Below are 19,689 nucleotides of genomic sequence, written 5' to 3' on the forward strand. Positions count from 1 at the left end.
TGGATTATCATGCATTTAGAAGATTGCGCTGTTGCTTTTCTTAGTTGAAACATTCTCGCTCTTGCCTTCCCAATCCCCGAACATTAAATCAACCATAATAACATAGGAGGAGGAAGATGTCTGTAACTGCTGACACAGTGATACGCAGATTTCAGGCTCGACTGAAATGCATGATGGTCCGTCTCAGAAAGAGGCTGAGGGCTCCTCTGTGTACTGGTGATAAGAAAAACAGGCATCTCTCTTTAAAGTTAGAAATAGAAATGACCCCGGCTGCCCCGTGAAATCACTCTTCATTGTGAGGATAAAACTTGATGGAAAACTGTTCTTGTGATTACTAATGCACACTCTGGAATCACTTCCACCCAATTGTGTTAATAATATAGCGCCTCTAATCATGTTAGCTTAGACTTAAGATGAGGATGGTTTTGATGCTTGGGCATATTGCATGAAATATTCAAATCGAGGTGCCCTACATTAGGCAGTGAATATGAATTTTTTTTTAGCACACTGGAGAAGCGAGTGTCTAATAACAGAGCCTTGCCCTGAAAGGCATGTTGAGCTAGTAATCTGCCAGTTAAAACATATAATTATGTCACAGAGGGGAAACCTAGAAACACAAGATATTGTTGTTTAATGCTAATATACAGCTTCTAAATGAAAATGAACTTGCTAACAGCTATGACAATGGAACAGAAAATGAAGCTTAGAAAGTAGCATAACTTTGTAAGAACAATGTGAAATTCCCCATCGGGTCAAAACATCCTCCAGACGGATTTCTTCTCTCAATACATAAATACATAAAAAAAGAAACACTGATTGACACATTTTAACTTGTCATTTTTTGTGGGGTTCTGTTGCAACATAATCATATCCACGCACTTAAAGGTGCAGTGCAATGAGAATTGCATTTCTCAATTTCATGGCATAATTTAACAAAGGATCTGTGAATGTTAAGTTTCCCAAATTATTATAACTGGCAGCATGGTGGAAATTTGGTAAAACTCGCCCTCTGGTTGTCAACAGGATCAAAACAGATTTAGAATTCCAGTCTACTTCCTGGTGTGAATGATGTCACCTACACCCAGGTTTTAATGAATGCTCTGATTGGTCGACAGTATGCAAAGTTAATTAGGTGTCCCATAGTCTGTCAGACAACAGCCAGTCAGCTTGCCAAACTAACCAAAATCTGTGTGCCTCCGTTGTTACTGAGTGTTGAAGTTTCAACTCTGGTAATGTGTTTCCCAAAGATAGAAATATTGTCCTGCAGTGGAAGATTAAACTCTCTCTCAGTCCTACAGGCTTTTTACCATCTAACCATCAAAACTGAAATAACAATGCTCACTGTGTTAGAAATCAACATCAAACTTTTCCTGACTCAGTTGATCTTCAAGGCTCAAGTATTAAAATTTAAAATCTGGTCTTGACAGGACTACAGAGAATGAGCCTAACTAGATCTAACTGATCAACAATCAACCATAGAACAGAATGATATAGAACAAACATCAGGAAGAGCACAAGACATACAAAAGCACATTTTAGCAAGACATAACAGCCGACCTATTCTACACAGCCTAATTGACCCGGCACCACCGGCCTTAGACCCTCAGTGCATACAAGGAAAAACTCCCAAGAAAAAAAACACAATGGAAGAAACCTTGGGGCGGGCCAAGTCACAGAGGGATCCCCCACCGGGACGGCTGAGTGGGCAATAGGTGGCGGGAAAATAGTGACAAGAACATGGACAATGACAATGACAAGAGGAAAACAGAAAAAGAAATAAAGCAGAGAGAGGCAACATGTGGTGGAGAGATGGGGCCACTATTATCCACAGAATAGGGCAGCAGTCCAGTTTCACATCCAGGTAGAAACAGCATCAGAGGTGGGACTTTAAAAATAGCTGTCACTTCTTTTAAACATGAACACACACATGAGGTCAGACTCAGGACTCGTCTCAGTTAATGTGTCCCATCAAACCTGCAGGTCTATCATGTTAGCAGAGCAGCTAAAACCTAAGTGCTGATTTGTTTTCACCATTTTGATTATATATCATATTAAATGTTATTATTAGTTATTATTGATTCTAATACTTTATTGTTATTATCATAAATAACAAAAGAAATGTCCAATAAACGTAGCCTGCAATTGATTTCTGTTGGACAAAAGATCATGAGAACTCATAGCATTCACCAGACTGTCAGACTGGTAAACTGAACCCATGCAGTGACAGTGCATTTCTCTACAAAGAAGTGGTATTGTTGTGATGTGTTTTGGTTGTTATTATTGTTCAAACACCACAGTGATTTTGGCTGCTGGACAATCAAGCAGGAGAAGTTCCTCTGCTGGATCTGGAGCTGCTGCACTGAAACAAGGCCTGGCAGGCTGTCTATAAGCTCCGACATAAAGACAGAATTAATGGTTTTAGATGCTAAATCCAATGTTTCATGAATATTGTGAAATCGTTTCTCACAGAAAAGCAATCGGGAGACTATAGAAACTGTCGATGGTCTGTCATTTGTGCTGCTGTTTTCTAACTCCAGTGCTGAAAAACTTAAATATTGATTGGAGGTGCACCAGTTGCAGTTCTTTTCTGCTGCTTACAAATTCTGCTGTAATCTGACTTGTCAGTTGATCAATGGAGATGCAAACCAGCCCAGCCAGCGCTTGATGGACGGGGACGTGCGGGTCGAGGCGGTCAGGTCCAACTCCTTTAGGTTTACGTGACATGCAGATTCAATATCAACCCGAACGAGCATGAGAACTTATGTGATCATGACGCAGTAAAAATCTGTTAAAACAACTTTGGAAGCTGTTTTGAACTCGGAGCAGAAGATATTTATGTCCTGATTTCTCAATTTTGGGCTATATGTGTAGATTTTCAATGTTGGTGCAGGCTGTCATATAAACATCTATTTAACATCAAAATGTTTGAGAATGATGAGACAAGGCCCAAGACTGTGTTCTACTCTGTACAGAAAGGTTGGAGCCAATTGCGAATTTAATTGATGTAATTCCAATTGGAGGAAACTGAATTGGAATTGAATTGGAATGACAGTCAACAGTATTGAATTCCATTAAATTCCATGAACTTCCACTTCTAAGAGAGAATGGCTGCGTTCGGAATGGTTCACTCATTCCCTCACTCACTATTCCCCATGTAGTGTTTATCATATAGTGAACTATATGGGCAACGACCAAACGAAATTTCGGACACTACAGTAAATATAATTGCGTCAAAAAAATGCGCTGGATATTCGTGTGACGCACCGGGATGCGCCCAGCATCACGTAAATAAACCAAGCATCATGACAGCAGGTTGAAATGGACTCAGGTCGTATTGATTTTGACAAGTTTTCAACATTAAATTACAAATAAATTGTTGAAATTCTAATCATGTGCAAGTGTGGTTTTGTCAACTTTGGTGCCGTCTGCTAATGGCAGCAAGCTGTTATGGTTTGGTAAACAAGCTTGTGAGCTAATGACTAGCAGAAGCTTTCATATCACCTCCTGTCCTGTATTGGTGGATAAAGTAGTCAGCTGACCTGTAATGATGATTCCTGCAGTTTTGCTGCTCTTGGTTCAAAACGGAGGAAACTCGAATGAGGTGTCTAATACGTCTTTTGTTGATTTGCTAACGCTGTCAACCGGTAAATAGACCAGTTTCTATTAGCTAACATGTTAGCTAGCTGTTTCTTCTTCTTCGGTAAGACACGATCACATTGCATTGTGGTATACAGGAGAAATTGTAGGGTACACTGTCTGTTCACTACAATTTGTAGTGCATTGTGGGTATCTTATAGTGGACTATTTAGTGAATCAAATTAACCGTTGAGAATTCGGACACTAGTAGAAAATGGCGGATACACTATATAGTGCACTATTTCTGTAATAGGGAACGGTTTCGAACAGAGCCATTGTCTTGACTTCTGAATTCAGTTCCAATTCTGTTTCCTGTAGGTTTTTTCAAATTCCAATTCCTCAGCTGAATTGGAATTGATGAGGTCATTCATTAATTGACAGCCCTGCTGTACAAGAGTAGAGTCCATCCTATAACTGAAATCCAATTGTAATGCAACAGGCTCCACTTGGGTTTCGCTGAAGATCTCCATTGAAGATATAAAGAGTCTGGCAGCATTGATGAGTCACCAACTGGACAAATTGATCTCCCTCACTACTTTTAAGGACTCTATTGCAGAGTTGTTCACACACACCTGCAGCTGTCACCCAGCCTTTTAACTGACAAAGAAATGTGTCTGTTCTACTTCATGACTTGCATGACTTGTAATTTTATTTGGTTGTTTGTTTGGTGTGTGTTTTGATTATTTCCTCGTTCCCATACTGTGTTGGGTTTCTCTGCCTCTGCGATGTATGTAACATTTGTGTTATTTGTTTAGTTTCTTTTGCATGTTTTTTTTTTTTTTGTCCCCTTTTCCCTTCGAGAGGTCCTTTTGTCCTCTTGCTAGGCCGTCATTGTAAATAAGAATTTGTTCTTAATTGACCTGCCTGGTTAAATAAAAATAAATAAAATAAAAAAAATTGAAGTTGCCTGCACATTACATCAGTTTCATTCATTTAAAATCAATCTGTTCCAACATGCTTGACAGTAATTTGGAGGACTTGCAGCAACTGACATTGGCAGAGACTGATACCTTTCTCAAGGTGCCATGATGATAAAAACGTAGTTTGCCTCCTATTTGAGTGGGAGACTTAACAAAACGATCTCTTAAGCATTCTTCCAGCAGACACCGTTTCAGGTTTTGAGGGAAAATGGTAAGGCGATGATGAATACAGAGTTTCGGTATTCAGATTAGAGACACAACTCACGCAGCCGAGAGAGAGTCGACATGAATCCCACAGTCATTTTCTCACAGTTTGAAAAGGCCATCCATCTATGCTGTTTTATCAGCTCAGCATGGGCTCACGGTTTGGCTTCTGGAACAAGACGGGAGGATGGAGAGGTGAGAGAGCAAGCACACAGGTATGTTTTATTGATCAAGCACAAGATGGGAGAAAGCCTGCGAACATGAGGATGAATAATGCATGAGGCGGGGGGGAAGGAAACAGACGAGTGTTGGAGCGGCGAGGTAACAGAGGTGGCAGAGTTTGGAGAGGGGTTGAAGTGGGGAAATTTGCCGTGTTGTAAGAAACAACATTTCCTGAGTAATCGAGTCAAAGAGCCGCCTTCTGTTCACGTTTGAAGCTCCTGCACTGGTGAGCCTGCCCATGGGAGATTTGCTGCCATTTGGTTGTTGATAAGCTGCTTTTTGGTTACCGATGTTTTCTTACACTTGATAGGCTACGTTTCTTCCCTGGTGATTCAGTGTTTTTTTTTAGTGCCGTTTCCCCACGTTTGTGTTTAAAGCCTTCATGGCGTTACAAGCTTCATCAATAGAGCTAAATATTCCACATAATCACAGTGAGCCAGTGCAAAATACGAGACAGTCTTGAGACTATTCGCCTGCCCTCACAGTAATTATGTGGAGGGTTTTGACATATTTCCAGTCCAAACGGTGCCCTTTCTCCGAATTTCACACCTCTGCCCTCAGCCTCAGCATGCTGCTGTCCACTGGAATAAGATGTGTGCTTGTTTCTGCAAGCTTTCTTCTTCTTCTTTTTTTTCTATCTTCCCAGGGAAATAATTATGCTCTGTTTTATAATTTTGGCTCTGTTTCTTAAGGTCAAAGCGACCAGAATCTCATCACAGAATGTGTGTACAAGAATAGGTTAGTAGGCTGGATGTCATGGATTGAGCTGCCATAACATGACAGGTACCAAACTATGAGGCTGTAAACACTGTATGTGCGAGAAGATTCAAAAGACTAAGATCATGCTATTCTATCTCAGCCTAATTAGCACATTGCAAAAAAGTTTGTGTTCACACCTTTGTTGTTTTGGAAAGTTTTAGGTGTAGAGAAGACTGACATTTTGGTCCATTTTGTGTAATGAGGTTTTCGTGGGAGTTTTTCCGTGTTCTCACTGAGGGTCTGAGGTTGTGAGGTCTCGTTTACATTTATCGTTTCCACTTATTGTTTCATAATGTGGGCGTTGTTCAGCCCTTTCAGACTGTAACTGTGTTCAGGGCTATACAAATGAACTGGACTTGACTTATTTCTCAATTGACATCAATTGCCTAAGGACTGAAATAATGCAGACTGCGTGAAAACAGAGGTGCACAGGTCCATAGGTTATATCTGGCCAAGAACACCCAAAATCAATATTCAGACGAGCCGCTGGTATCTGGTTTGGTGTCAGTGAGCTGGGGAAATAATCTTCCTCTATTCTGGCATTTTGTTATTGGTGTCTGTTATGAAAGAAAAAAAACGTAAACATATAGCGGCAAGCAGCCCTTAGCAGGGTCCAAGCCCATGGGCCAAACACACAGATGCCTGAGATATTACAGTTTAAAAAAAATAGCCAGGTTGTCCTCACAGCAACACTATAGACACACTTTGGAACTCCTTTGTAAATATGTATGTGAAGTTTCATTGCTCTAGCGTTAAATGTTTAAGTTTGTGCATCTTTGTGGTCAACTTCATCTGTGTGTCTTGGCCACATGGTTACAAACTTCTCTGGAGCGCGACCAAATGTGGTCTGACGCACTTTGGTGCTCTTCACAAACACGCATGTGAAGTTTGGTTACTCTAGCATCAAGTGTTTGGGAATTATGCCACACTTCCTGTTTGCATGTCTTCTCCATCAGCTTCGTTCATGTTATTGTAAAATCCAAATCTGCTGTGATTCAATCAGCTTGGCAGGAGAAATAGCGAAAAAGAGGTTTTGCATTACAATGGCAGAAAAACTCTCATGGTGGAAATGAAAACCAGTGTGTGCAATGGATTTGTCTTTAAGGAAACTGATATTTTTTATTCCACACTATTATTGGCTAAACATTGGCTAAAGTTTCCTGTTTTAGCGATCGGTGTAATTTTTTTTGGCTGAGATTTGAAACCTGTCCACTAAATTTGATTGTTCTGGGACTTCCAGTCTCTGAGCTGCAGGTCGTTTTAAGGCAGACAAAGAAGAAGTGGAAGAAAGCCTTCCAGCAGCCGCAGTGCTCGAACCCCTCTCTAGAACTAAAGAAAACCTCTGTAAGCAGTTTTCCCATGAGACTATTTAATCACAGTGTCTCTGGTGTACTTATAGCCTAACTTATAGTTAACAGCACAATGCAGAAAAAACAGAGCAAGGGACTTGAGGAGTCACAAAAAGGCCAGAAGAGGCTTCAAAGACTGCAGATGAATCTTTGTCAATGGAGCGCTGATTGGCACTGGGAGGGAAACGGCCCCGGGCCACTCTGGAGGATCCTGCTGCTGTTCATTTAAATTCTTCTGACAGAATCTGTTTCTTATACTTGGCGCAAGTCTCATGTCCCGTGTAAATCCATCTGGTGAAAAGGCAACGTGTTCCACAGATGAATTAGCAAAGCGGTTATTTTCGTCAGATGTATCTAATTCATACCCAATTAGTTAATTGCTACAAAAATAATTTGCACTTTATAATCTGTCTCAGAAGAGGGAATATATTCACAATGTGATGTGCCAGTTCTTGGCACTTTTCCATCCATACTCTCATTTGTCATCTAAGTATCTAAGAAGTCAGGCACATTACAGCAGGATTACACATTAGAAGCCCTTCGGCGTTTCCTATTGAAGAACGATACGATGACAAGTGTTTAGACGAGCCAAAACATTTAATACACACCATTGCAGGAGCCATGCACTTGCAGCACTTCCCCAGTGCACTTTCCCAACTGTGCGCTTCATCATACCAATCCACATCGCTCTCATTTGAAAACACAATTACAAACCATAAAATAATTTAAAACAAAACATATATATTAAAAAAAGGGTTACATTTTTTCATATATGTTCATAATACTGCATGTTTATCACAGAAATGAGCATTGGACACAGAGCAAACCATAGAAACCGATTCGGGTATTAACACTGACACTGTGCTTGTTGATAGTTAGCAGAATATTGTGAACTGGTAACATCAGGAGAGTCAGCAGCATCGCTGAGCAGGAATGTCACAGAGAGGAGCAGGATGGGAGAGAAGAGTCTGTCAGGGGGGAGGAGGGGGGGCGAGGGGGATGGAGGGGGGGTGGGGGTCTGTCTATATCTGTCCTTCTCTGATGAAAAACATTCCAGGTCTGTTGAAGGGCAGGGAGTCGATCGCTAGGCGTAGAAGGTTTCTACTTTCACCGCCTGACAGAACATCGTCATGGAGAAGACCAGGCCCAGGATCTGCACACACACAACACACACATTAGTCTGTCAGTGAGGTCGTGAAATGTCTTGGTGTAGAGAAATGAAATGAAACAGATCTTTTACACCTTGTCAGCTAATTCTCCATATCATAAGGTATTAGGGTGACCAGGCGTCCCGCTTTATGTTGTACTGCACAGCATTTCAAGCCGTTGTCTCGCGTCCCACATATTGAGATGATGTCCCGCATTATGATTGGCCCTTCAGTTTTCAAAAGTCAAAACACTGTAGAGCACAAACTTTTAAAAGCCTGGCGTCTGTAACTTGTTGATACAGACTGTTATCGTGGGCTGCAGAATGTTTACAGGCCGAGAGGCAGAAGAGAAATGTTTCTTTTTTAACTTACATAGACAGAAATTCAATATTCAATTCAATCAAAATTTTAGGCTACCTCTTAGCATTGGTAAAGTGTCCCACATTGTCCCACATTAACTTACTATTTGTCCTACATTTGGTATGTCAGCGTCTATGTATATATATTCTCATATTTTTATATTCAAATCCCATTACTTTTACTTAATGGTGAACAGACTATTTTTGTTTTTACATCCAAATCACATTCCTGGGGCATGGTGTAGTGTATTTTTACTGGTTACTTCACGGCGTACCAGTAGGTGTACATAAAAAACAACAACACACACACACTCACACACACACACACACACACACACACACACACACTCCACACCTCCCATCATATAAAACCTGCATAAAAACTTCACAACTACTCATTTTGAAGAATCCACAATTTGTGATAGCTCAATATAATGTGCAAAACACTGAGTCACTTTCCATGTTTGTTCTGTCAGTCTCTCTCTGCGTTCTGTCTCACCTTGTTTCAACCAAAATACATCAAATTATGGAAACAAAACACAGTTGAAATGACGTCCTTGAAAATTCAAGGACGTGCGTCATTGCTAAAACAATCAAAAGATCCTGCATTGAAGAAAGAACTGAAAGAAGAAAGAAAGAAGAACCACATACAGAGACGTAATATGAAAATCCACAAACAGCCTTTTGTTTAACTTCTTTGTAGCGTGTCGTCAATCCTGAGATACTGTACCATGTGACACCACATGAACAGTGTGGTAGTTAATATAGAACCTCCTTGGTGGTATCTAGTAACTTTTAATGACCCCATTTGCTCAGCTCAATGGGGAATTATGTGTTAGTTTTGTTACCCATTATTAGAAATTTGAATAGTGTTACTTTTATTCTTCTTCCATTTTGAAGATGAGATTGGCTTGCTGGCGTAAAAAGAGAGCAGTAGTCTTGCATTACATGTTAAAACAATGATGGACAACACACTAATGAAACGTAAACCAAATGCTGCCTGGTGAAATAAAGGTTAGTAAAAGTAAAGTAAAGTAAAAAGTAAAAATACTAAAATGTGCCACTCTTGTAAAGGTTTTAAATGACATTCGTCTTAATATGGACTGTGAAAAAATCTCAGTACTAGTTTTACTGGACCTTAGTGCTGCGTTTGATACAGTAGACCATGACATACTGGTAGGCAGACTGGAAAAATGGGTAGGGTTGTTTGGCACAGTCCTAAACTCACTTAAATCTTACTTACAAGACAGAGACTACTTTGTATCTATTGGTAACTGCGTATCTGAGCGAACATAAATGGCATGTGGAGTTCCCCAGGGGTCGATTCTTGGGCCTCTTCTGTTCAATCTTTACATGCTCCCACTAGCTCAAACTATGCAAAACAACAGTATTTCCTATCATAATTATGCAGACGACACTCAGATCTACATAGCTTTATCAACAGATGACTATGGTCCAATAGATTCACTAAATAAGTGCATTGAACTCATCATTACTGGATGTGCCACAATTTTCTGCAACTAAATAAAGATAAAACTGAAATAATAAGAGACTTAAAGTCAGTGCTCACCTTGAATCCCTCTCACTGAAGACTAAAAACCAAGTCAGAAATCTTGGTGTAGTTATGGACTCTGACCTAAACTTTAACAGCCACACCAAGACAATTACAAAATCTGCCTTCTATCACCTTAAAAAATTCATGTCCAAGCAGGACCTTGAAAAACTTGTTCATGCATGTATTTTTTAGTAGACTTGACTACTGTAACAGTGTCTTTACATGTCTCTCTAAAAAAGCTATTAGAGAACTGCAGCTCATCCAGAATGCTGCTGCCAGGTTCGAACCAGGACTAAGAAAATGGACCACATCACTCCAGTGCTGAGATCACTGCACTGGCTTTCTGTGTGCCAAAGAATTGAGTTTAAAATTCTGTTGCATGTTTATAAAGCACTAAATGGTTTAGGGCCAAAATACGTTTCTGATCTCCTTCAGTGGTATGAGCCCGCCAGACCCCTCAGGTCTTCAGGTGCTGGTCTGCTTACTGTTCCCAAGGTCAGAACAAAGCATGGAGGAGCAGCTTTTAGTTGTTATGCTCTTCATGCCTGGAACAAACTTCCAGAAAATCTGAGGTCTGAGGTCTATATTTTCTTTTAAATGTAATTTTAATGCACTTTCACTTTTCTTTATCTTTTTATCTTTTTAATCTTCTTGTGTCTTTATTTTTCTTTTATTTATATACAGCACTTTGAATTGCCGTTGTGTATGAAATATGCTATATAAATAAACTTGCCTTGCCTTGCCTTATAGTTCCACAGTAGCCACATATGATCTATTTTTTAAACATTTTTTTCCAAGAATAATTTATTTCATCATCTACATCGTCTACCAGTCAGCTGAAAAGGAGATTAAATATTTGATTGAAACTCGAACTCAAGACCTCCAATATCGTCTTTAATGGAAACACAAAGAGGCTCATAAGTGCTCCTGTTGTCAGACGAAATCCTGCATTCAACATTTGGTGCAAAAGACATGGGAAGTATTAGGTTTATTCATCATCATGAGCTAAAAGCCACTACCTGAGCTTATAGATATCAAGGACTGAGTTAATGGCTATTGAAAAATTCATTCACAGAGCTTAAAGGTTGTTATTACCTGAGTAAGTGCCGTGCATAGAGCGAAGATCCAAAGCGCCACCAGGTTCTCATTAAGCCAGTCCTTCACTCGCTCGTAGCACGGCTGGAGACACACACACACACACACACACACACACACACACACAGTGAAAAAAAGCCGACCAAATATGGCAGTATATAAAATGCAATGTGCAATTGGATGCTTCCTGCCGGTCCATCATTACAAACACATTTCGCAGCCAAGCTTTGCTGAAACCCACAGAACTTTATTTTAAATTCTAGTCAAGATCCCAAGGTTTCCAATGATACCAAACAGGTCAGGCTGAATTACAGGGAGATGTGTATAAAATGATGCACAAACATCTTGATTTTTTTCCATTTGATGTAATGGTGCAGCCATAAAAAAGTGGTGCCTTGGTCTGAATATTTCACTGCAACTGTAGCTTCAATGAAGCGTTGGAACGAGCAGATACAGAATATGTATGAGATATTGTCGTACAGTATGGAAGAAAAAAAATTCTAACTTTGAAGCTACTTCTTTCCTAATTTAAGGGGGAACTCAGGGTGCAAGGGGTTTTAAGCCTCCTCCCTCCATATTATGAAACTTTGATATAAAATGTTCTTTTGCTATCATAGAAGGTCCCAAATGGCAACTTCCTTATCTCAATTTACAATTTCCCATTTGGCAGAGGCTTTTATCCAAAGCGACGTACACATGAGATTTTAATGCAACACAAGCAAGGATCTAGTCAGGAGAGAACAACGAGAGTAACAGGACATACGTGCTACGAGGGAGTGCATAGAGGCAGATAAAGAGTTTTTATTTATTTTATTTATTTATTTTTTTTTTTGGTTACACAGTCCATCAGGTGAGAAGGTGTTCACTAAAGAGCTGGGTCTTTAGCCTTTCTTAAAGATTGAGAGGGACTCGAATGGGGTTTGGTAGCTCGTTCCACCACCGAGGAACCACAGAAGAAGAGTCTGGCTAGAGACTTAGGGCCTTGTTGTGGTGGCAGCACCAGGCGCCGCTCCTTGGCAGAGCGTAGTGGGCGGGAGGGAGCGTAGACCTGAATGAGGGAGTTCAGGTAGGTCGGAGACGTTTTGGTTGCTGCTTTGTAGGCGAGCATCAAGGACTTGAACTTGATGCGGGCAGCGACTGGGAGCCAGTGGAGGGATATGAACAGCGGAGTGACATGTGCTCTTTTGGGCCGGTAGGAGTTGTGCTGCATGCTCAGACAGGTAGGGTCGTATCTCCCATTTCTCCTCCTCTGACGCGATGTTCTTTGAGAAAACTTTCAAAATCCAAGTCCCCCGCTGCCCTTGTCTCACTTCGGGCTTACAAATAGGAATAATGTGAATATAGGAGCACCACATACACTGGAGATATCATTTAGACATGGGAATGGGCTGAATTTTTCATGTCTGACATCGCTTGAATGCATTCTTAAGAGGGCCTTGACAAAAAATAAATTCTCTCCCCTCTTACGGCGCTCCCACTTCTGTCACCGAGACGTTTTCACCATCTACAGTACATTTCAAAACCGCCTTTGAAACTCCGAAATGTCCCCGAGTCACGTAGCGCCCGATAGGCAGGAAGAAAAGGATGATGGTTATTAATGGAGGAATGCAACAATGCACTCCAGGGTCTGAGAATGTGCTCCAGTAATGAAAAGGAGATAAATTCTCAAAGCGGCAAAAGTGGGTTTTGCAATAATGGGTGAAAAGTGACATTACAAGAGATGGGAGTGGCACTTGCCATGGGGCCAAGTGGCAAATGGTTCATTGCCCGGGGCGCTTCAACTCTTAGCCTTGTCAAAGACGTGTCAGCACAACTGTGTCTTTTTTATTATGCCGGAAAAAAAGCGGAGAGCAGTTTGAAATAAAGTTAGGCAAAGGTGCTATCATAACAGAGTGGCCCGCTGTTGTAATTAAATCATTGATTTTTGCAGACATGCTCTGATTGTGCGAGTTTCTAATCCCCTTATATCAAGAGGCTGAGTCAGAGCCAGGAAGGCAAGAGAGCAGTCAGGGAATCCAAACCCAATCTTTGCTGTATTTTACTACTGCTTGAAATATCAGGGAGCCAAAAAAAAAAAATATTTCCATAGCACAAGCTTAGATAACTCCTGCCTGGATCAATACTGATGCGTGCTGGCAGGGAGGGAACGCAGCGAGCCAAAAATTAGGATAGCCTTAGTGTTATGTTGTTGTTATCAAACCGCTGCCTGACTCCGACCCCCCGGCCCACACAGTCGTGTCTACAAATGTATGAATTTATAAATTCATTGTTTGTCTTCCATCACAGATTCCCCCCCCCCCAAAAAAAAAACCTTATAAAGTTTGTGGTACTTGCAGGGAAGTAAGCCTGTTCTTAGCATTTGTCTTAGAACATTTTTCTTTCCCAGGCTGTCAAGGAGTGAAGTTGTGTGTGGTGTGTGTTTGTGTTTATTAGTGTTTGTTTTTGTTGTGTATCCATTTGTCTGTCAGGAGAGCCTCAAGGGACATTTCATGTGAGTTCATGAACAGTCAGCCTCCAATAACAAGCACTACAGGAATCTGTAGCCAGAACCAAGGATCCGGCTTTTTTTTTTTTTTTTACAACTCTCTTTTCATTTACAAACAATGTAAGGTGCTGTATTTATAAAAAAAAAAAGTGTATCTGGAAATAAGAAAAGCTCTCAGATTTGCACTTCAACACTTCAACAGCCTCAACGAGCAGGTGTCCTTGTATGCCCTAACTGTTGAGAGCCGTCTTCCCCCCTAGGCTTCATTTCAGCTTTTTTTGGGGGGGTGGGGGAGCGAGGGGGGGGGGCAGGTACAATAGAGAGTGTGGAGACTTATTCTTCAATGTGAAATACAGTAACACACTGCTAAAATAAATCCTGGATCTTCTGAAGGGCAAACCGTAATCAAAATATGAAACACGGCGGTGTAATTTGTTGTCTTTCACACTAGCAGGGACCAGTGGATTTTGGAGGTCTAAGAGAAGGCCACGGAGCCGTCGTGTTAAAGTGGTAAATATAATTACAGTTACCATTTCCTCACTTAATGTTGAAAAGTCTTACAACATTGTGTCTGTGCAGAATTCGGGTCTGGGAAAAGTAATGGAGAGACATTTTGAAAGGTTAGATTTTTTCATACTGAAATTCAAAACTGCTGTAATTTGACCACGGCTTGCCCTTTTCCGGTGTTAAATGGATGCATTAAAAGGAGAATTCAGACAATTAGAGGAAGGGCATCGCATTCTTAAAAGGGAGTGGGTGTTCGCTCCTGTGACCAGAGACGATCGCAAAATGTGCTTTGGTAAAATGAAACGGTGCTTCTAGAACCGCGGAGTGAGTAAAAATACATTATTGAGGAGGGGGTGGGGGGGTCCTCCTCGCTCTCCCTCGCTCTCCTCGCTCTACGCCTATGACCATGATGGTATCACATTTAAGATCTGATCTTTGTAGGGAATAAGCCAAAGTCTGTTTCCTTAAGGACAGGATTCAGTGAAGAAGAAGCAACCAAATGTGTTACATAGGATTTCCCACTTCCGATACAATAACAGTTAACTGATTAAGAATGGCAAAGTCGCTGTCTTCTCACTGCAGTGCAGACTCATTCATAATTGTCCTCATTCAGTGTGTTCACTATATCCAGGCACAGACTTACTCATTGGTATATTTTCATCTATAAATACTTTCTTCTTATCTGTGTAGTCTCTTGGAAAGCTGTGAGTTTCACTTTACGTTCTGGTGATTTGTTCTTGCTGTCTGCCCCTAAAGTGTGAACAAAATTAGGCGAAAAGTGCTTTAAATACTCTGCTGCCACTACCTGGAAGTTTTAGCAGGTTGATTTTGAAATGATATGAAACGTGATCTGATCTCTCTGGGAGAATTTAAAACTGTGGTGAAAGGCCGTTGGTTTGAGTTTGGTTTAAGCTATTGTTATTGTTGCTGTTGTTGGTGTTACTTTTTATTTTATGTTTTTATGCTTTATATTGTTTGATGTTGTGTGTCTGTAATCTTTATATCTGTCACTGATGCTGCGTTTCTTGGCCAGTATCTCTTGTAAAAGAGATCTTGTATCTCAACAAGGTTTTCCTGGTTAAATAATGATTAAATAAAAAAAATCAAAAATCGTGTTTTATGATGATGTTTAGAGTTGGAAACACATCACGAGTTTATATTTGAAATCTGTTTTTAAATTCAAAATCGACTAGTAAGGCGTAAAAATTTATAAAAGAGAATGATTCATGACACGCTTGGTCTGTAGCCTTATAAAACTCAGCTGTCTCATGAGCTACATGTTGCCATATCTGAGATGATTTTTGAAATAGCCGCATACCACTTTACCGCAATGCATTAAGCCCAAACATTTGTTGCTATACTGAAATCGCTGTCATTATGGTGAATCATCTTCACCCATAATGAGGCAGCATGACTCCTCTGGCACCGGTGGAAGTAGATTGTCGTGAGTGTATTTAGTGGTCAAACCAATTTTCTGGCCCCTGATGGTGATAATGTGTGTACTTCAGACCTTAATTTTATTACTTTTGCCGTCACATCTTACCATGATACAGTTTGTTTGATTCATAATGCAGATTAATGCCTCGAGATAATATGCTCTAATAGCTCAGCCACAATAATCAGCTTGCAGCTGGCGAAGCTGGGCTACAGTGAAGGTTGTGTAGTTTTGCTGCATTTCTGTTTTTCTATGTTCTTTGTAAAACTCAAGGAGTTGAATGAGAACTTTACATCAGCAAACATGCTGTGTTTCTTGCTTATGTATATTTATTTTATAGTGAATCTGTGCATACTGTAGTTTTATTTTATATTTATGTATTTGGTGCCCAGGAGTATCTCTCTAAGAGCCTGTGTGTTGGTTGGTTGGTTCATGTTTTTGCCATGCACAGTGCTTAGGGGAATTACGGTCTGCACTGTTTAGATGCTGCAGAGCCCTCAGAGCACTGCATAAGGGAAACACAGTGTGCGCTCATACACCAGGCAGTACAGTAGAAGTCAAATAGACATCAACCAGCTGGAGGCTAGTGTGCTATACATCACATACCAGGATAGCTCAGTGATTTTCTAACTGTAGTGGCTGGGTCAACACACAAATTAAATATTTTGTTTACCAATTCTCTTAGTTTACTTATGACAACACTGTGCTACCACAGCACTTGTGTTAACAGGTGCTGTGGTTTTTAAAGTTAGTTTCACTCACTCCAATCATGCATACCCAACCCCAGGTATACTGCAACCTGAAGACCTCTAAACTTCAGCATTTCAGCACATTTGAAGTAGTAAAATATTTCATGGTGTAAAATTTGTCTGAATGTCATGTTGTTGTATGACTGATTTCTTAAAAATAAAGTGTAACCAGAAAAATAAACACAAAGACTATCTGGGTCACATTGTTATATCAAACTGACTCATTGCTCATGACTTCATGTAAAGGCATGTCTGTTGAAAATTGAAAATGTGACACATATCACACATCTGAAGAACACAATTTGCACCTTTATGGAGGCATTTTAGCTGTGCGGGCTGTTTCTTACCGCTGTCCACCATGTTCCTGGGTTGTCCAGGCCGCAGTTGTCGCTGTACTCCAGGCAGCAGGAGTCGGGCACGCGGGTGGCGTTGTAAACCTCGAACCAGTCTGTGTGGTTGGTCACTCCGCAGCAGCGAAACTGTACCAGACAAACACAAGTATCATCAACACACTGAAATCCTCATGCATGATCAATAAAAAAACATCACCTGCAAAAGGCTGGTAAACTGAAATAATTTACCTGCCGACAGAAGTGGGGACTCGAGTCACATGACTTGGACTGGAGTCAAACTCAAGTCACAATTTTAACTGCTTGAGACTTGACTTGATGCATGAAGAGAACACTTGAGACCTGACTTGACTTGGGTTCTGGTAGCTTGGGACTTGACTTTGACTTGTACTTTGATGACTTGAAAAGGTTTCTAAAGTCTTGACAAAAGATCTTGTGTTTGTTTGTGTAAATGACTTAGATTGAAAGTGATGAGATTTGTTCCAGCAGACGACTGAACAACAAAGTTGACTTGGTCGCCAAATAATATTACTGGCCAAAATAATGAATACACACTGAATGTCCAAACTAATTAGGGACTTTCAGCCCCTTTCGCACAACCCACATCTCAAGTGTCTCAAAGCTTAAAAATCCTCCTCTAACTCATCTGCTTCTCTTTTTCTCTTAATATCCCCCTTTGTGATTGGTATAGATTTAATAAGGGAAATCAATTTAAGTAAGGGCTGATGGCTTTTATCTGCATTCATGAAATGAGTAAGTGCACCTGAGATTTTGTACATCCAGTGCGCATGCGTCACAGCAATAATGCCACCCTACCTGTTTTCAACACCATTTCGTTCACAGAATCAGGTGCTGTGTTAATTTAAAACTTGCTCACTCGCTCATACTGTGGATCAAGTTTGCAATTCATCATGAAGTGCAGCAGAATTCGAATTACCAGAGAGTATTTCAACCGCACTTTCAAAGTTTGAGAACGGGCAAAGACCAAAGACTGTGTGTAACCGAGGAAATTCAAATGTTATCGTCGGCAAAAGTTACCAGGTGACCCTCACTGATTTATTATCCCGGCATTTGGCGCTAGGTGGGTGTTAATTTCAGAACCTGCACATCTCTATTTTATCTTTTTATGTATGTAGATCCTCCAAAATTCCATAAGTGCCCATTAATAATATTCAGGGTGAACTTTGCTCCAGGGGCATCTGCAGCATTATGTATTCAGTGACTCAGCAAATATGAAGGAGGCTGGGAAGGGAGAGCAGTGAGAGAGCGAGAGCTGCCTTTTAATGGTCTTGATCTCAGCTAGACACGGTCTTTATGGAGCCCATACATACACTGTACTGACAGACACGCGCATAAAAACTCAAACTATAGCTCATTCAGACAGCGAGGCACGCAGATTCTCCACACGCTAACATCCTGCACACAAAAAAAACCCTGCTCCTCTCAACACATTAACACCCCCGAACGCAAACACATACACATACATTTGCATATATCATTTGCATATCACCACATTTCTTTGTGTCACCGGAGAAAATCGCATGCCTTTCAGACACCACATGCACACACAGAAACACACACAGAAACACCAACACAACGCGCCTTCCAGACACCAGACACATGCATGCACAGAGACAGAAGCCACAGAGAGACTGAGACCAGAGCCAAGCATTCAGCGAGTCTCACAAATTCACTAATGGAACATAACTACAAGCCATAACGCCGGATCTGTGATCTGAAACAAGTCCAAAGAGCCCCGGAGTCTCGGATCTATCATTTGATGTCTCCCGACGGCATTCACCGCCAGCAGCATCGGTCCCCTGCATTCCTTCAATCCAAATCTCTTTCTCTCACATTGTGTTTTCTTTGCTGTGGATTTTTTTTTTCTTTTTTTTGAATATAAATAATACAAAGGAGAAAGCACATCAAAGTGAGAGCTGGAAACAAAGATTACCTCAGAGGGTCTATGATGGTGTTTGCATTAATCTTTTTGACAGCATTTTACCACATCATTTAAACTAGAAAAGCTTTAAGTAGGGCTACTGGCGAGGAATTTGCAGCTGTATTGCGGGGAGAAGCCACTGATAAAGAAATTTAGTAGTAAGACATTTTGTGTAATGCCATTTTGAGAAGTTTACTAGCATCTTTAGCTATATGCTTGTAAATGTGCCTATCAAAATCCCATTGATGACAAATGGAATTGCAACTTTTTATCCAATTTTTACACAAAATGGAGAAATGTGACCTGGAATGGACCTGTTCCTACATAATCCTTTTTGAGTTAATAGTGATCAGTTAGCACAAATGGAGATATCCTGAAACAGTAATAATAGTAAGTGTTGTCAGACAGTCAAAACTTCATGATGTCATATATTACATCAGTCTGTACGATCATCCAGGCGTTGGTCAAACCCACGTTGCCTTCTGTGCCAAACAGCTGGAGGCCCCTCTTCAGATCCCTCTGGGCGTAGTAATCAATCTGAGGAAACAGACAGAAAAATAAGTTTGGCCCACGCCTCGGAGCGTCGGTGGCAGACGAAACATGTGAGGCTGTGAGGCTGACTGAAGTGTGTCTGAGGGTGCGTTCACACCAAGCATTTTTGGAGCAGTTTATTCACACTCTGGATTATTTGTTTGTGCAGGTGAGAACAATGTCATTTGAACTCGGGTGGCACCAAATAAACGCACCAAGGCCACCTGACAATGTGAGTCTCAGGCGTCTTCTAAATGAACTGCGGTGCGTTTTTTTAGGAGTGAGAACGAAATCTGAACCAACTACGACCCCAAAATGCAAGGGTTTATGGGTAAAAGGAGAAAGATGCTGCTATCTGATAGCCAGCAGTTCCTCATGATATAAGAAAAAGAACCAAGGGCAAACCGCAGTTTTGCCCGCAGGTGCTCATATTCAGCTATTTC

General features: G+C 40.8%; 1 protein-coding gene across 3 annotated transcripts in view; it reads right to left on the reverse strand.

Moving 5' to 3' along the window:
* Positions 1-7,712: 7,712 nt before the first annotated feature.
* Positions 7,713-19,689, reverse strand: part of tspan4a (tetraspanin 4a) — an 89,771-nt gene continuing 77,794 nt past the window's right edge. For all 3 annotated transcript variants that reach the window (XM_071534284.1, XM_071534285.1, XM_071534283.1), the window contains 4 exons: positions 19,151-19,252; positions 16,771-16,902; positions 11,248-11,331; positions 7,713-8,243 (listed from right to left, as the gene is read on the reverse strand). In XM_071534284.1, the coding sequence (XP_071390385.1) occupies positions 8,175-8,243; positions 11,248-11,331; positions 16,771-16,902; positions 19,151-19,252 (387 nt within the window). In that variant the 3' untranslated portion in view covers positions 7,713-8,174. The remainder of the gene's footprint in view (positions 8,244-11,247; positions 11,332-16,770; positions 16,903-19,150; positions 19,253-19,689) is intronic.

Source organism: Centroberyx affinis, unplaced genomic scaffold, assembly GCF_046629955.1.
Source record: "Centroberyx affinis isolate AG114_WGS23_722 - 3 ecotype Tasmania unplaced genomic scaffold, CSIRO-AGI_Caff_v1 ptg002510l_1, whole genome shotgun sequence".
Classification (NCBI taxonomy): Eukaryota; Metazoa; Chordata; class Actinopteri; order Beryciformes; family Berycidae; genus Centroberyx; species Centroberyx affinis.